The following is a 14,000-nucleotide window of genomic DNA, read 5'->3' as shown; positions in this document are numbered from 1 at the left end:
AAAGGCCAAGAACAGCTCTAAACTGCGATGTTTTTGGGACCAACCTTTTTTATTCTGTGATCACAGATTTTTCTATTGAGAAAAGTGAGCTTTTTTTTTTTGTTGGATTGAGTCGAAAGTTGGAGCTAGAGGATTTCGTCAAGGTATTTTTTAATGGTTATTCGCTTGGTAAAATACAAACAGAACACAAATGGGCTCTTCGACTTCGCAAAGCCCTGTTTGCAATTGTCGATCCTCTTCCTCTCTTTCTTTCACATCTACCTTCCCTTTGCTTTTCTTCTCCTTCCTTTCTTGAATCGCACTAAATACCCCTTTCATAAAGAAGCATTTCCCTAGCCAACCATTTACATATCGACGTTTTCGGAAATAGCTGTATGCAGCAAACACTCACGATCCGTATAAACGCATTTATCCATTTAAATATAAGCTACTCTCTAATATTGCCATTCAAAATGGTTGTTCTTTCATTAAAATCAATAGAGTACTGGCGAAAAAATAAAAACAATAATAATAAAAAAAAATGCTTGGCACTAGGTTTACTTCGTCACGAGGTGTCCTCTCGCCATCAAAGGCGCTGAAACTCTTCAACCTTTACATGGAGGACACTCAGAGAATGAATGATGACCCCGATATCCTCACGGAGCTGTGCCTCGATGCAAACTTTGCATTGTCTCGAATCCAGCGGTCGGAGAGGAGGGACCTTGTCTCTTCAGGTTCCCTTGAAGATATGGTGCTATATCAAAGTATCGCTTCGGCCCACTTTGAAATTGCTCGCTTGTTCGAACGCCTAGGTCGCTCAAGTGATGCACAAAAAAGTGATAGAAAGGCAGAGAAGTGGGGTTATGTCCAAGGGAGCAACATCACCTGCCAAGAGCTATCATGCAACAGCAACACCAATACTAACCAAGAATGCAGTGGCACCAGTATCAATAGACCGAAGGAGATAATTAAAGCAGAGAGAACCAATACAACATACAGTGTTGCAATCATTCCAAGAGAAATATTCCGCCATGATGTAGCGCGAGTGATCTTCAAGTACAACCTGCCTCGTCCAGATACTCATCTTATCGATATCCACCAGCTCGTCTACTGTCTCAGCCTACTTTCTTTTGCACATCAACCACTAAATGACCTCACAGCCCAGGAACAGGAATGGTGTTTGGCCAGGTTGGATGACCAAGATGAACAAGATCGACTTCACAACTTGGTTTCAGATGTGATTACACTGTTTATCCACGATGATATTAAGTCTGAGGCTACTGTTGCTGAGGTTGTGGCTCTGGCTCCAGTTCTCGATTATGACCAATATAGGACAATACTCATGACCTTGGTCAATGGAATCGGTCAGAATATCATGCTGGAGACCCACTTGCTGGAAGGATTAGTTCAGCTGATGCAGCATGCTTCTCCCAAGTACCTCGACTCTGATGATCTGGTTAACATCCTCAGTGCCCTCAGTTCTCGCTTACAGGGAACGCATGAGCAATCTAGCGGCCACGTCTATCGGCTGTGTGTGGCAGTTTCGCACGTGCTCGATGCCATGGTTAACAATCAAGTCAAGGGTCTGAAGCGAGAACAGCTTCATGAGCCACTAGCAGCCTATTTGGAGGGACTAAAAGATAGTTCAGATCCTCATCTGGTATACCATGCAGCCTACGCCTTCCAAGCTCTGTTGTATATTCCAGATGATGAAACGCCTATGCAAGCCATGCTTCGGCGTACGTCAGCAGTGGTACGAGGGATATTTGGAGTAGTGAGTGCGGTCAAAGACTGGGACCTCAATACCTTCGTGGATGAACTAAGCGATATCCAGGAACAACTTCCATCTGCGGCAGATATTGTTGACGTGGGGTCAGATTTGTATGAGAATGCAATCCCATTATACGAGAGCGGAGCGGCATTTAAGCAGATTATGGAAGAAGCACTTGGCTTTAGTCGCAAGACTGCATGGTATCCAGCACTCCGTGGAGCTGATGCATTTCTCCAGACAGGCGAACTCACCAAGTTCAAGATTCTTGTGTGTGAGGCACCTTGCCGACAGGAGCTTGCATTCCAGTGGGGATTGTGTCAGCGGCTGGGACGGGTTGCTGCTAACACACAATGGACTATGGAGACTCGACAAGATGCGGTTGCTTTCCTTGGGGAGATGTACAAAAATGACAAGGATTGGAGGCATCATGTGGAGATCAAGCAATGTATTGTTAGTATACTGAAGGGACTAGCTTCGCTGTCAACGGATGGCCTACAAGGTGAGTAAATATGCGGCCTCGGCATCAACTCAATTGTGAAGTGAGGATACTGAGACTAATAGTACACTATGTTCTACATGCATTTATTTGTAGCTGCAAATTCACTCCTGAGAGATCTTGCTATAGATGGAGACGCTAACAAACAACAGCTCTACAAGGATTGTTCTGATGAGCCAGTAAGCCAGTACCCCTTCATTGGCGCGCAGACCCCACCTTTATCCTCATCACTACTTGACCGTGTGCAGAATAAGCCTGATGTCGAGAAGAGTCTGCGCTTACTCAAGCGGCAGCGAATGGAGACCAGAGATGACAAGTATTTCTACATCCAACAATATGCCAAAGCGAACCCTCAAGCAAGTAATGACAAACTATTCTTGCTGATGGATAAGGTGAAGCAGTTCCTGGATAGTGACCAGAAGGTGATGCTTGTCCAAGGCGACTCAGGAGTAGGCAAATCGACATTCAACCGAACTCTAGAGTGCACTCTTTGGGAGGCGTATCGGAAAAATCATGGTCAAATCCCATTGTTTATCAACCTGCCATCCATCGATAATCCAACCAAGGATATGGTCGCTAAACAACTGCGAATGCATGATTTCACCGAGGAACAGATCAAGGAGCTGAAAATGGCTCGGTCATTCATCCTGATCTGTGATGGGTACGATGAGACCATGCAGACCAACAATCTGTACGTCACCAACCGTCTCAACCAGCCTGGCGAGTGGATGTGTCAGATGGTGGTTAGTTGTCGCAGCGAGTATCTTGGGACAGATTATCGAGACCGTTTCCAGCCTATGGACCGCAACCGCCAAGCAGAGGTAGGGTTATTCCAAGAGGCTGTAATTGTACCATTCTCTGAGGCTCAGATCGATGACTATATTGAACAGTATGTTGCAACTATGGATCTACTGTGGGGTGTGGAGGACTACCGGCGTGCACTTAAGATGGTTCCTAGCCTACAAGAGCTTGTAAGGAACCCATTCTTACTATCGATGTCACTGGAAGTACTGCCACGGATGGTAGACCCGCATCAGAATATATCCCGAAAGCAGATTAAACGCATCACTCTGTATGACCAGTTCGTTGAGCTGTGGTTCGAACGAGGCAAGAAGCGGCTAGGCGAGATATCAGCATCAGATAAGAGAATGTTCCGAACGCTGTGTGATGAAGGCTTCGCACAGAATGGGGTCAGGTACCTAACAGACTTAGCTGTGGAGATCTACAAGCATCAAGATGGTAACCCAGTGGTGGAATACTCTCCATCTAAACATAAGGACACATGGAAAGAGAAGTATTTTAGCAGAGAGAGCAGGAAGGATCTCTTACGAGAAGCATCGCCTCTGAGTCGCACAGGCAATCAGTATCGATTTGTTCACCACTCCATTCTAGAGTATTGTGTGGTGCGAGCGATATTTGAACCACAGGAAGTGACGAATGCGTTAGCGATCAGTAGAGAAGTAGCAGCGACACAGACTTGCCGCCGGCACAGTGTTGGCTCCATATACAGCTTTGAGGCTGAAGAGACTAAAATGGTTGAGCAGGAAGTAAATTTAGTCAAGGTAGATGAGAACTCGCCCTTAGTCTGGAGAAGCTTTGTCAACGAGCCATCTATCCTTGAGTTCCTGAAAGATCGTGTTCGAATGGAAGTCGAGTTCAAGCGCCAGCTGTACGAGTATGTTGAGCTATCGAGGAGTGATAAAAAATGGCGGACAGCAGCAGCGAATGCAATGACGATCTTAGTCCGAGCAGGCGAATCGTTCATCGAGGCGGACTTACGAGATATCCAGATCCCAGGAGCAGATCTTAGTCATGGAGTATTTGACTGTGCTCAGCTACAAAGAGCAGATTTGAGGAACGTCAACCTTAGCAGGTGTTGGCTTCAAGAAGCAGACCTGAGTGGAGCAAAGATGGCAGGCGTACGGTTCGGAGAATGGGCACTACTTCGTGAAGGAGGATATGTATTCAGAGGATCGTATTCGACTGATGGCAAGACATTCGTTGCAGCTATCAACAAAAGGCAAAGTAGCGATGGTTACATCAGCATCTATGATACGTTGACATGGGAGAAGCGAATGACTTTGGAGATCAATGTGCGCAACTACAGCTTTATCTACTCTCCAGACAGTCGACACATTGCCGTTTGGTATGGGAAGGGCGCAATTCATGTGCTGGATACAACATCGGGTGCATTAATTCAAACCTTAAAGGGCCATACAGACATTGTTAACTATGCAGTGTACTCGCCAGATGGCGGCCGCCTCGCTTCAGCCAGTAAAAATGGATCAGTGCATGTATGGGACACCAGGACTGGCGTGGTCCAATACATATTAGAGGGTCATACTGGTGAGGTGACAAACGTGGTGTATTCATCTGACGGGAAGCAGATTGCAACTGGAGGCGTAGACGAGACGGTACGGCTTTGGGATACGTCATCAGGGAAGTTGGTACTGATGCTCCGGGACTCTGGGTCTCAGGTCAGACAAATCGTATATTCACCTAACAGCCAAGAAATCATCACTCGTGACTACTACGGTTACTCGCTGGATGTGTGGGATGCAAGCTCTGGTCAGAAGAAATGGGCATTAGAGCATAGCTTCCCTCCTAATGATGTCCAATATTCTCCCGATGGGAAGCATGCCGCATCATTCTCCTGGAAGACGGCATTTCAGTGGAATATGCAAACAGGAGAAATGATTCATACTCTTTTGGATCACTTCTATTCTATCATCGACTTGAAATATTTGCCAAATGGAGAACAGATAGTCATTTGTGCATGGGACAATACAGTGCGGCTTTGGGATGCCCGTTCAGGACAACTGACCAACACACTATATGGTCACTCCAGTATTATATATGGTGTGGCGTGTTCGCCAAACAGTCATCAGATTGCATCATTCAGCAAAGATGGAACGATACGCCTGTGGGACGCACATTCACGGCAGTCTAGCCACCATTCATATGGTCATACAAAGCTAATTTCCTTAGTAAGGTTTTCACCAGATGGACAACACATAGCCTCATGCAGTCATGACAATACAGTGCGCGTGTGGGATAGTCGAACAGGACAATGTATTCATGTTTTGCAGTGCCGATCGAACGATGTCAAGTATACACCTGATGGTCGACTGCTTGCCTTTTGCACCCTCAATGGTGATCAGCACCTTTATCTTTGGGATGCTGAATCGGGTCAAGTTGTTTACGCCCTAGATTCACCAAATCAGGACGGCGACATCGTGACCTCTGATATTTCACCCATTGGCCACCTAATTGCCTGTGGTCATCAAAGCGGAAACGTGAGTGTGTGGAACACTCAAACAGGACTACTTGTACGCACTCTACAGGGACATGATAGTCGTGTGGAAGGCGTGCTGTTCTCGCCTAGTGGCCACCAGATTGCTTCCTATGACGAAGCTAATAGGATCAGAATATGGACAGCACACTCAGAAGATCTCCTGCACGAGTTAGAAGGCGTGGGATATAGTACCTCTTATTTGGTTTATACTCCTAACAGCCTAAAGCTAGCATTTATCCAGGACTCTATGAAACTGCAACTATGGAGCGCAGAGACAGGCCAGTTCTGTCATGAAACAAAATTCTATAAGCCTCAAAGGAAGATCTCATTTTCACCATCCAGCCAACTGATGGTAGTTGGAAGTGCAAAAGGGGCAATTAGTATGGTAGATCTTGAATCAGGCAACATATTGCATGTACTTGAAGGGCATACCGGACGTATAACTGCCATTTCTTATTCATGTGATGGCCAATATGTTGCCTCAAGTAGTGTTGACACGACTGTACGACTATGGGACCCAGAGTCAGCCCAGTGCTTGGCTATTATTCCATATGTAGGAGGCTACGTTGAAGCTCTTGTCTGGAATGTTTCCGAGGAAGGCTGTTTTCTGGTTACAGGCCATGATGACGGCTCTATTCGGATGTGGCAGATTGCCAAGAGTGAGGATGGCCAATGCCATACCCGCTTGAAGTGGAGCACAAAGCAATCAATTCTTAATGCCTCCGAAGCAAGCATTCGAGACGTAGCTGGCTTAAGTGAAGCCAACAGAAAGCTTTTGAAACAATATGGAGCTGTTGATGATCCAACAGAGTGTCCAACTTCCCCTGAAGTAAGCCACGATATCAACACAACAATGCCTATGCCATTAGAGGCTAAAGAGCTGGGAGGAGATGTTTCGAATACGAACTCAAAGAAGGACGGTTCCAGAGCAAGATTATTGATCGCTAAAAGTGAGGTGACTAAGGGATATCGATTCATATGCAGCAAATGTAGCGAATGTGATGAGTGTGAAGTTGCACATTTTATCCTAAGCGGCACATACGACAGCATCGACAATAATGACCAGCATCATAAGGAGGAGAACATGCATGTCGATCTAATGGAGTGAAGATGTCCCGCCCTCATCGTTCTTCGTTATTCATCTCACTTTTACAATAAAAGCCGCATGGTCTACTTGTCGAGGCATGAAGGGCTGATATCTTCTAGATATCTAACCTGTATCCAACAATACAAACATATTCTTTGTGTTCTAGTATGGATGCAATAATTAAAGTGCACTTTAAGCTCTTTCAGAGCAAACGTTACTTTGTGTTCTTGAGTATTATATATATATTTGCTTGACAGTATATATTGTCCTCGTCATTTGGTCATGCACATATTCTAAAAACATATAATTATTGAATTGATTTGGTCGGCTCAGAATTTTGAATAATCTTAAATGAGTTGGTGGCCAAAATCAGCCACCGATTCAATACACAAATCCCATTCAATGTGACGCGCTTTTTCTGGGGCCAATTCAATCAATATATTTTTACAATATGTGCATGACCAAATGACGAGGACAATACATGTAGACATTGTCAAAGAGCAAAATGTCACAATCGCTCAATCGACAGTAACTTCTGAGTGGTTTTCCAAAAAGAAACACAAAAAGTTTAAAGAGGAATGCCGTATATGAATTTACAGAAGATCTTGTTGGTGCCAGATCATCTCCGAACCACGCTGAATCGAAAAAGGTCAAAGGAAAAGGGAGGGAAAGTAAAAAAGAGATACAAAATCATCACTGCCAGACCATATTTTTATTCTACGAGGCATTTCTCTATTTGAAAGGTGATATGAGGCTACGGAACAGCATCCGATGTCAGAGAAGTCAAGCATGAAAACAAAGACCAATGGTGTACATGTACATTCAAGCCAATGCTCTTCTTTGTTGTATGCACATAAATTTCTGTGTTTGGTTTGACTAAACCTTATTGAGGAAAGAAACACCAGAAATTTTCCCATCATTAAAATTAAAAAATTAGCTCTACCTCACCTCATTTCTCATCCTCTTTAACCTCGACTAAAACGAAATGTTCATTCGCAGCATTCTCTGCGCAACCGTGGCCATCACGCTTTGCACATCCGGCACACACGCCTCTGCCGCCTCAAAGAGCTTGACAAGCTCCGATTTTGCAGCTGCCATCGCTGACGGTGCAACGTAAATGAATATCTTTTATTGTGATCACCTTAATGTATGAGTGAATGCGCTTCAAAGGGATATAAGAAATATATGTTGGTCTATTAACATTTCCCCCATACCTCGGCAACTACTTTAGCTTCGTCAAGTTCTACTCACCAGAATGCCCTCATAGTCAGAATCTCGGTAAGGGACTACGGAGGACCATATGGAGACGATTACAAATTGTGAATCCAAAACTCATCTATTCTTTTTAATTTTCTTGGGGATTATGAAGCACCGACGTGGGAGCAGTTGGCAATGGATCATAAGGACTGGAGCCGCGCTAGAGGGTTCAAATTTGCTGAGGTCGACTGTTTGGCTCAAGGAGATCTTTGTGAGGACAACGACGTTGTTTCCTACCCAACTATGCAACTGTAAGTGGATGCACATGGGATGATAATTATTTGAACAGTTGAAATCAAGTCGCTTCATTTTTATCTTTTTCTGCTCATTACTCATATAGGTATTATAAAGGAAAGCCCGTAGCAAAATACAACAAGAGGAGAACGAGCGAGTTGCTGAATGAGTATGTAGCATCAATGTCGGCTGAATACATCAATGTGCCTTCGAATATCAGCACCAAAGAAGTAGGGGAAGTTAAGGTTAATCCTTTTGGAAAAGTAATTGTACTGGATAAGGAGAGCTATGACAGGCGTACCAGGTTTGGCCCCTGGTTGATTGAATACTATGCTCCTTGGTGTGGACACTGCAAGAACCTGGCTCCTATCTATGAAGAGCTTGCGGGAGCCCTCAAGGATAAGGTTAACGTTGCCAAGGTTGATTGCACACAGAATCAAGCAATCTGCATGAGTGAAGAGGTCAGGGGATATCCTACGATCAAGCTCCGTCAATATGGCCAGTCGATTGAATATATGAAGCATCGCACCCTCCAACATTTGTCCGACTTTGCTCTCGGGGCCATCGTGTAGGTGAATATTGGCATGAAGTCTTTTTTTTTTTTTTTTTTTTTTTTTTTTTGCCTTAGTATATTTCATCGGCTAAATCGTCACTTACTTCTGTTACTTGATCATAATAGGCCCTCTGTCAAATCTATCACAGCAAAAGACCTCAATGACATAAAAAATAATAACGACGTTGCTTATGTTTTCGTCCATGACTCTAAAGTTAATCCCGATATCAAAGCCTTGATTGACAGGACTTCTCAGACCTTTTACGAACAGATTGCATTGCATGGAGCAGATGATACTGAGCTTGCCCATCAGCTGTCTGTTTCTAGCCCTGCTCTTGTAGCCTTAAAAGACAATCGCCAGTACCAATATCAAGGATCTTTGACGGATGAGGCAGCAGTGAAGGCTTGGATCAAAGAGACTAAAAACCCTTTAGTGACCACCCTCACAAACGAGAACACAGGGACGGTTCTATCCAAACACGGCTGGACTGTCATTGGTCTCTTTGACCCATCGAACCCCGCTACAGAGAACGCCCGTCGTGAATTGATTGAGACTGCATACCAGTATTATGCAACAATCGCAGACCGTACTACCTTGGATGGCCAGCCTTTACGCTTTGTGATCTTGGATGCACCCAAATGGGAGGGCTATGTCCGTGGTGCTTTAAAACTAGACTTAGCAAGCTTGCCTGCCGTCTTGGTGATCAACAGTCGTGAGGAGATTTACTACCCGTATGGCTTGGATGGTCGCCGTGTACCTGTTGAGCAAAGCTCATTGTTGAACTACATTTCCGAGGTTGAGTCTGGACTGCTAACGCCCAAGTCAATGCTGAGCCTACCTCAAAAGGGCTTCAGATACCTGAATGGACGGGCCCGCGAATTGATTCGGTTCTCAGGCGAGCATCCCATGATTGCCATGGCTGTAGGATCGGCTTTCCTCTTGGCGATTATGAGAAAATTCCCTGCGAAATCACCTGAAGCACAGAAGGAAGAAGCTGATGGCAAAGATATCAAACAAGATTAGAAATACCTTTTTTTTTTGACTTTATTTATTTTTATCAACGTTGACGAGGATATTGCTGCTCTACTCAAGAGTGTCTTTGGCGTAACATAATGAAATATAGAAAAATATCCTTGTAGTCTCTATGTCTGGCAATCAACGAAATAAACCATTACATATTTCTTATTGGTTGCTGGTGAATTCACCGTTGCTCGTGGCGCTCACTTGTGGTATCTACCCACAGTGCGATAATGTAGGGTCGTAAAGCTACCTGCATTAACCACACCTGTAGCATTGCTATCCATCCGCAATCCTTGCGGCGCCCACAGCGTAGCCCAAATTGCCAAAATCTACGTTCTGTCTAGATAAAGACAACTCTACGACGGTTTCACTCCCGCAAACCGTGCTTGTTACCTGACCCATCTATGAAAGATATCAGCAGTGAATTTAGTTGCTTGTTATACCAAATAAAATCTTTGGCTGTACCCGACCGAAATGGATAACTGTCAAGTACCTAGGGAATCCATGTATCTCCAACAAAGGCATATTCCTTTATATCCTATACTCTCATGCTCTCTCCTACCGGAAAATCTATAGCTTTCCTAATCGAATTGTCCCTCGTCGTGTCCTCAGAAAAACGTTTGAGAGCTTCAAAGTAAAAAAAAAAAAAAAGGGATCTGGACCTCCCAAATGAGCTGTGGCGTCTACTTTGCTCTCTATATTTAGTCTAGCGTTCCAGCATCTGCCGTAATCAAGTCGCATTCGTATTACACAGATGTTATATATTCTGCCTTATTGTACTGTAGTAAAATGGGGTCCCATTAATTGCCCTTCAATTTATTTCTTTTATCAATAATATTTAAGGCAAAGCCGACAAACAGAGTTGATCTCTAATTCATCAGACTTGGCCAGCAAGGTCCTTTGCTTTTTGTCAATCGTCCAACTTTTGGAAGCAAATATAAGGAAACCTGGAATTTGCACAAAATATATATCTACTTCTTTTTTTTCTTTCTCGAAAGCATGCAAATAGCTCTCTACAATGATATTAAAGTAGATGAAGAGAATCACGTTAGCAATGATGGAATTAGAATTTGATTAAAAGAGAAAAAGAAAAAAAAGAAAGGTGAGGCTGTGAGATTAGATGCATTTACCCGAGAGCGAGGAAGTAGGATGCATGTAATCAATCAAGGTTCTTACCACAACGGTTAATAAAAAAAAAAAAAAGGCACGCCACTTAATCTTTTTTTTTTTTTTTTACGTTTGTTTATGTGTTTATGGTATGCTCAACATCTGCCTAGACTTCAAAAATGCCTTTTTTGCATTATGAAGGATTCCAGAAGGAATTACAATCCTCTCAAAGCAAAAAAAAAAAAAAAAAAAAAAAAGTTCTTTTTTGTTTTCTTTTGAGGACCAACCAAGTACATGTAGAAAACTACATCAACAATATATACACACCATACATGACATGTTATGCCAAATGAATACCATGATTAAAAATAGTCGATGTTGTTCATGTTCACAATAGTTCAGGGTTGACCAATAACAAAAATTCGACTTGGCCTCCTTCTCTTAATGTTGTGTTACCCAATGATTTTGTAACGGAGAAATATTTGTCACCTTCGATCTGAGCCAGACCTGTCCATTGAAGACCCATTATAGCCTTTTACCCATCTTCATCTCCTCATTCCTTCTCAACAGTTTGAGATATATACATGGTTTATATACAGCTTGAGCTTGTGGATACTGTATTTCAATATGTAAAAAGACTATAAATACATATTAAAATGTAATGTATATACTTTCTATGACCAAAACAAATATATTTATTGGATGTAACATATTAACGTTAATTTTTACGAGAGTGGTGTACAACTTAATCCAAAACCATACCCATCAGGAAGAGTGATGATAAAGGGCGTCTTTCTGGAGGCGGGATCATCTTTATGCCTTTGAGAAAAGGAGTTGCGAACAATGATCTATGTAAATCTCCCTCTCTGTAAACTCTTTCCCATGGGAAAGAAAGCATGTCTTTGAGCCGACTAATATGGCAACGATGGCATTGTTCTACGATTTAAATTGATTTTTTTTTTTTAGCAACTTCGTAAAAACCATCGTATCGATCGGGCTTATTTTTCTATTTTAATTTTTAATGCAAGACATGTTGTATTCCCCCTGGATGTTGGATTTTAAAATATGCTATTAACAGTCTCCGTTTCTATTTCTGATGTGGAATAAACAAACATGGATGAAATCCGTTCCGGCTATTACTTCATGGCTTAAAAAGGATGATTGACAATGTCACGAACACGTCAGGAAAGAGATTGGGTGCGATAGCGCCGATGGGGCTTTTTTTTTTTTTTTTTTTCATTATTACTTTTTAATATACCAAGACCGAGGGACCACTTGATGGAATCTTTCACTGGTGGGTAGCAATAAAACTCATATTCCTACTCGTCCAGTAAAGAAATTCTTGGTTCTTTTTCGTCATTTTAATTTTTATTTTTATGTTCACAAACAGGCCAATGGGCAAGCTTGGTTCGTCAAAATCGAACAACAAATCTTTTCGATTCGCTGTCTCTTACGCTGAGGATGTAGCAAGTTCAAAAGGCTACCTTTGATGCGCTTTTTGGCTCACAAACTGCACGTTGGAACGGACCTCTTATTATTGTCGCCCTTTTATTTTTCCTGCTCACGGCTCTTTGTCAAAAAAAAAAGGAACAAAACTATATTGTATTATAGTGTTTTGAACCTCTCCATTTCATATAAAAAGCTGCTTCAATCCTCAAAACAAATCAGTAAATCATCACCTCTCTCCCTTCTTCCCTCAGTACCCTAGGACTCAGTTCTCCCTTCCATCCTTTCAGGAACAACATATCACTTCTATTATAATGGCCCCTATCACCCGTTTGGCTCTTGTGGCAACCCTCGTTTGCTCCGCATTCGTCAATGCCGCTCCTGTTTTTGCACCTGCTCCAGCTGATGCCCCAGCACCCGCTTTGATGGGAGCTCCTGTTGCTGTTGGAGGTGAGGAAGGTCACGCCCTCTTCAAACGCGCCCCCGCTGCGACCGTCATCACCCGCTGCACTCTCCCTGGCACCGTTGCCATCACTTTTGACGACGGTCCACACATCTACACCAAGGGTCTCTTGGACAATCTGCGCAAGAAGAATGCCAAGGTCACCTTCTTCATTAACGGAGAGAACTTTGGTCCCCTTACCCAACACTCATCAGTCCTTAAGCAGATGTTGGCTGATGGACACCAGATTGCCTCCCACACCTGGTCCCATCAGGACTTGGCTACGCTCAAGGGCGCTGCTATCATTCAAGAAATGACTAAGCGTAAGTTTTCCTTTCATTGATCATAAAATAGAGCCATATTGTTATATGTGAGACTCGTGTATGGGACCATGTGTTTTTTTAATCTGTACTGACTCTGGTTAATAATCACTTAAAAAATCGTTCAATAAATTAGTCGAGGTTGCCCTCAGAGCTATCATTGGCAAGGCTCCTACATTCATGCGTCCTCCCTACGGTAGCACCAACGCTTTGGCCTTGACTACCTTGGGTAACCTCGGTTACAAGGTCATCAACTGGGATCAGGATACCAACGACTGGCAACGTAAGTAACATACAGAAAAAAAAAAAAAAAAAAAAAAAAACATGATCGACTATTATTATGTTTGATCCATGATCACCACTTTATTACCAATGTTAACAGTATCATTCATTACTATGGTTTAAAAAAAAATAGACACCAAGGACTATAAGAAGAGTCTCGATCTTTACAAGACTGTCTTGAAAAAGTCTAGTGAGCTTAAGAAGCCTGGTCATATTTTCCTTCAGCACGATGTCCACGAGCTCACCGCCAAGAAGGTGGGACCCCTGGCTGTCGACTATGCCCTTAGCAAGGGCTACAAGGTCGTCACCGTTGGTACTTGCTTGGGAATCCCCGAGAGCGCATGGTACAAGAACTAAACAAAAAAAATACCATCTTTCTGTATACTTATATTACATACTATATCATGTACTTCCTAGCATCCTTCATCTATTCTCTTAATAAAAAAATGTAAAAAAAAAAAAAAAAAAAAAATGGATTCGAATGCTCATAAATCTTTTTTTATTTTTAAAGGTAAAAGCATGAGACTATATTTGGATTAGTTGTCAGTCAGAATATAATCAAAATATGTACTCGCTTTCACTTTTTCTCCTCCCCTTGTTGCCCCCTTTGTTGACATGCATGTAGCAATTGTGAATGGTCAGGTTTGATTTGGCACGTTGTCGCAGCAGTTACGCACAGGACACATTTTTGAATTTGCAGGTTTCTGGAG

At 42.9% G+C, this 14,000-nt stretch overlaps 2 protein-coding genes across 2 annotated transcripts; both read left to right on the top strand.

Moving 5' to 3' along the window:
- Positions 1 to 7,574: 7,574 nt before the first annotated feature.
- Positions 7,575 to 9,843, top strand: BCR41DRAFT_418443 (thioredoxin-like protein). The gene is made up of 5 exons (XM_022029622.1): positions 7,575 to 7,741; positions 7,860 to 7,906; positions 7,998 to 8,136; positions 8,226 to 8,687; positions 8,799 to 9,843. The coding sequence occupies exons 1-5, from the start codon at positions 7,614 to 7,616 to the stop codon at positions 9,694 to 9,696; spliced, it is 1,674 nt and encodes a 557-aa protein (XP_021886042.1). The 5' UTR covers positions 7,575 to 7,613; the 3' UTR covers positions 9,697 to 9,843.
- Positions 9,844 to 12,328: 2,485 nt separating this feature from the next.
- Positions 12,329 to 13,746, top strand: BCR41DRAFT_345166 (hypothetical protein). The gene is made up of 3 exons (XM_022022659.1): positions 12,329 to 13,011; positions 13,145 to 13,291; positions 13,424 to 13,746. The coding sequence occupies exons 1-3, from the start codon at positions 12,561 to 12,563 to the stop codon at positions 13,645 to 13,647; spliced, it is 822 nt and encodes a 273-aa protein (XP_021886041.1). The 5' UTR covers positions 12,329 to 12,560; the 3' UTR covers positions 13,648 to 13,746.
- Positions 13,747 to 14,000: the final 254 nt, after the last annotated feature.

This window comes from Lobosporangium transversale (assembly GCF_002105155.1).
Source record: "Lobosporangium transversale strain NRRL 3116 chromosome Unknown BCR41scaffold_2, whole genome shotgun sequence".
NCBI classification, from domain to species: domain Eukaryota; kingdom Fungi; phylum Mortierellomycota; class Mortierellomycetes; order Mortierellales; family Mortierellaceae; genus Lobosporangium; species Lobosporangium transversale.
Note: the sequence above shows the minus strand (reverse complement) of the source record. Positions and strands in the feature narration are given on the sequence as shown.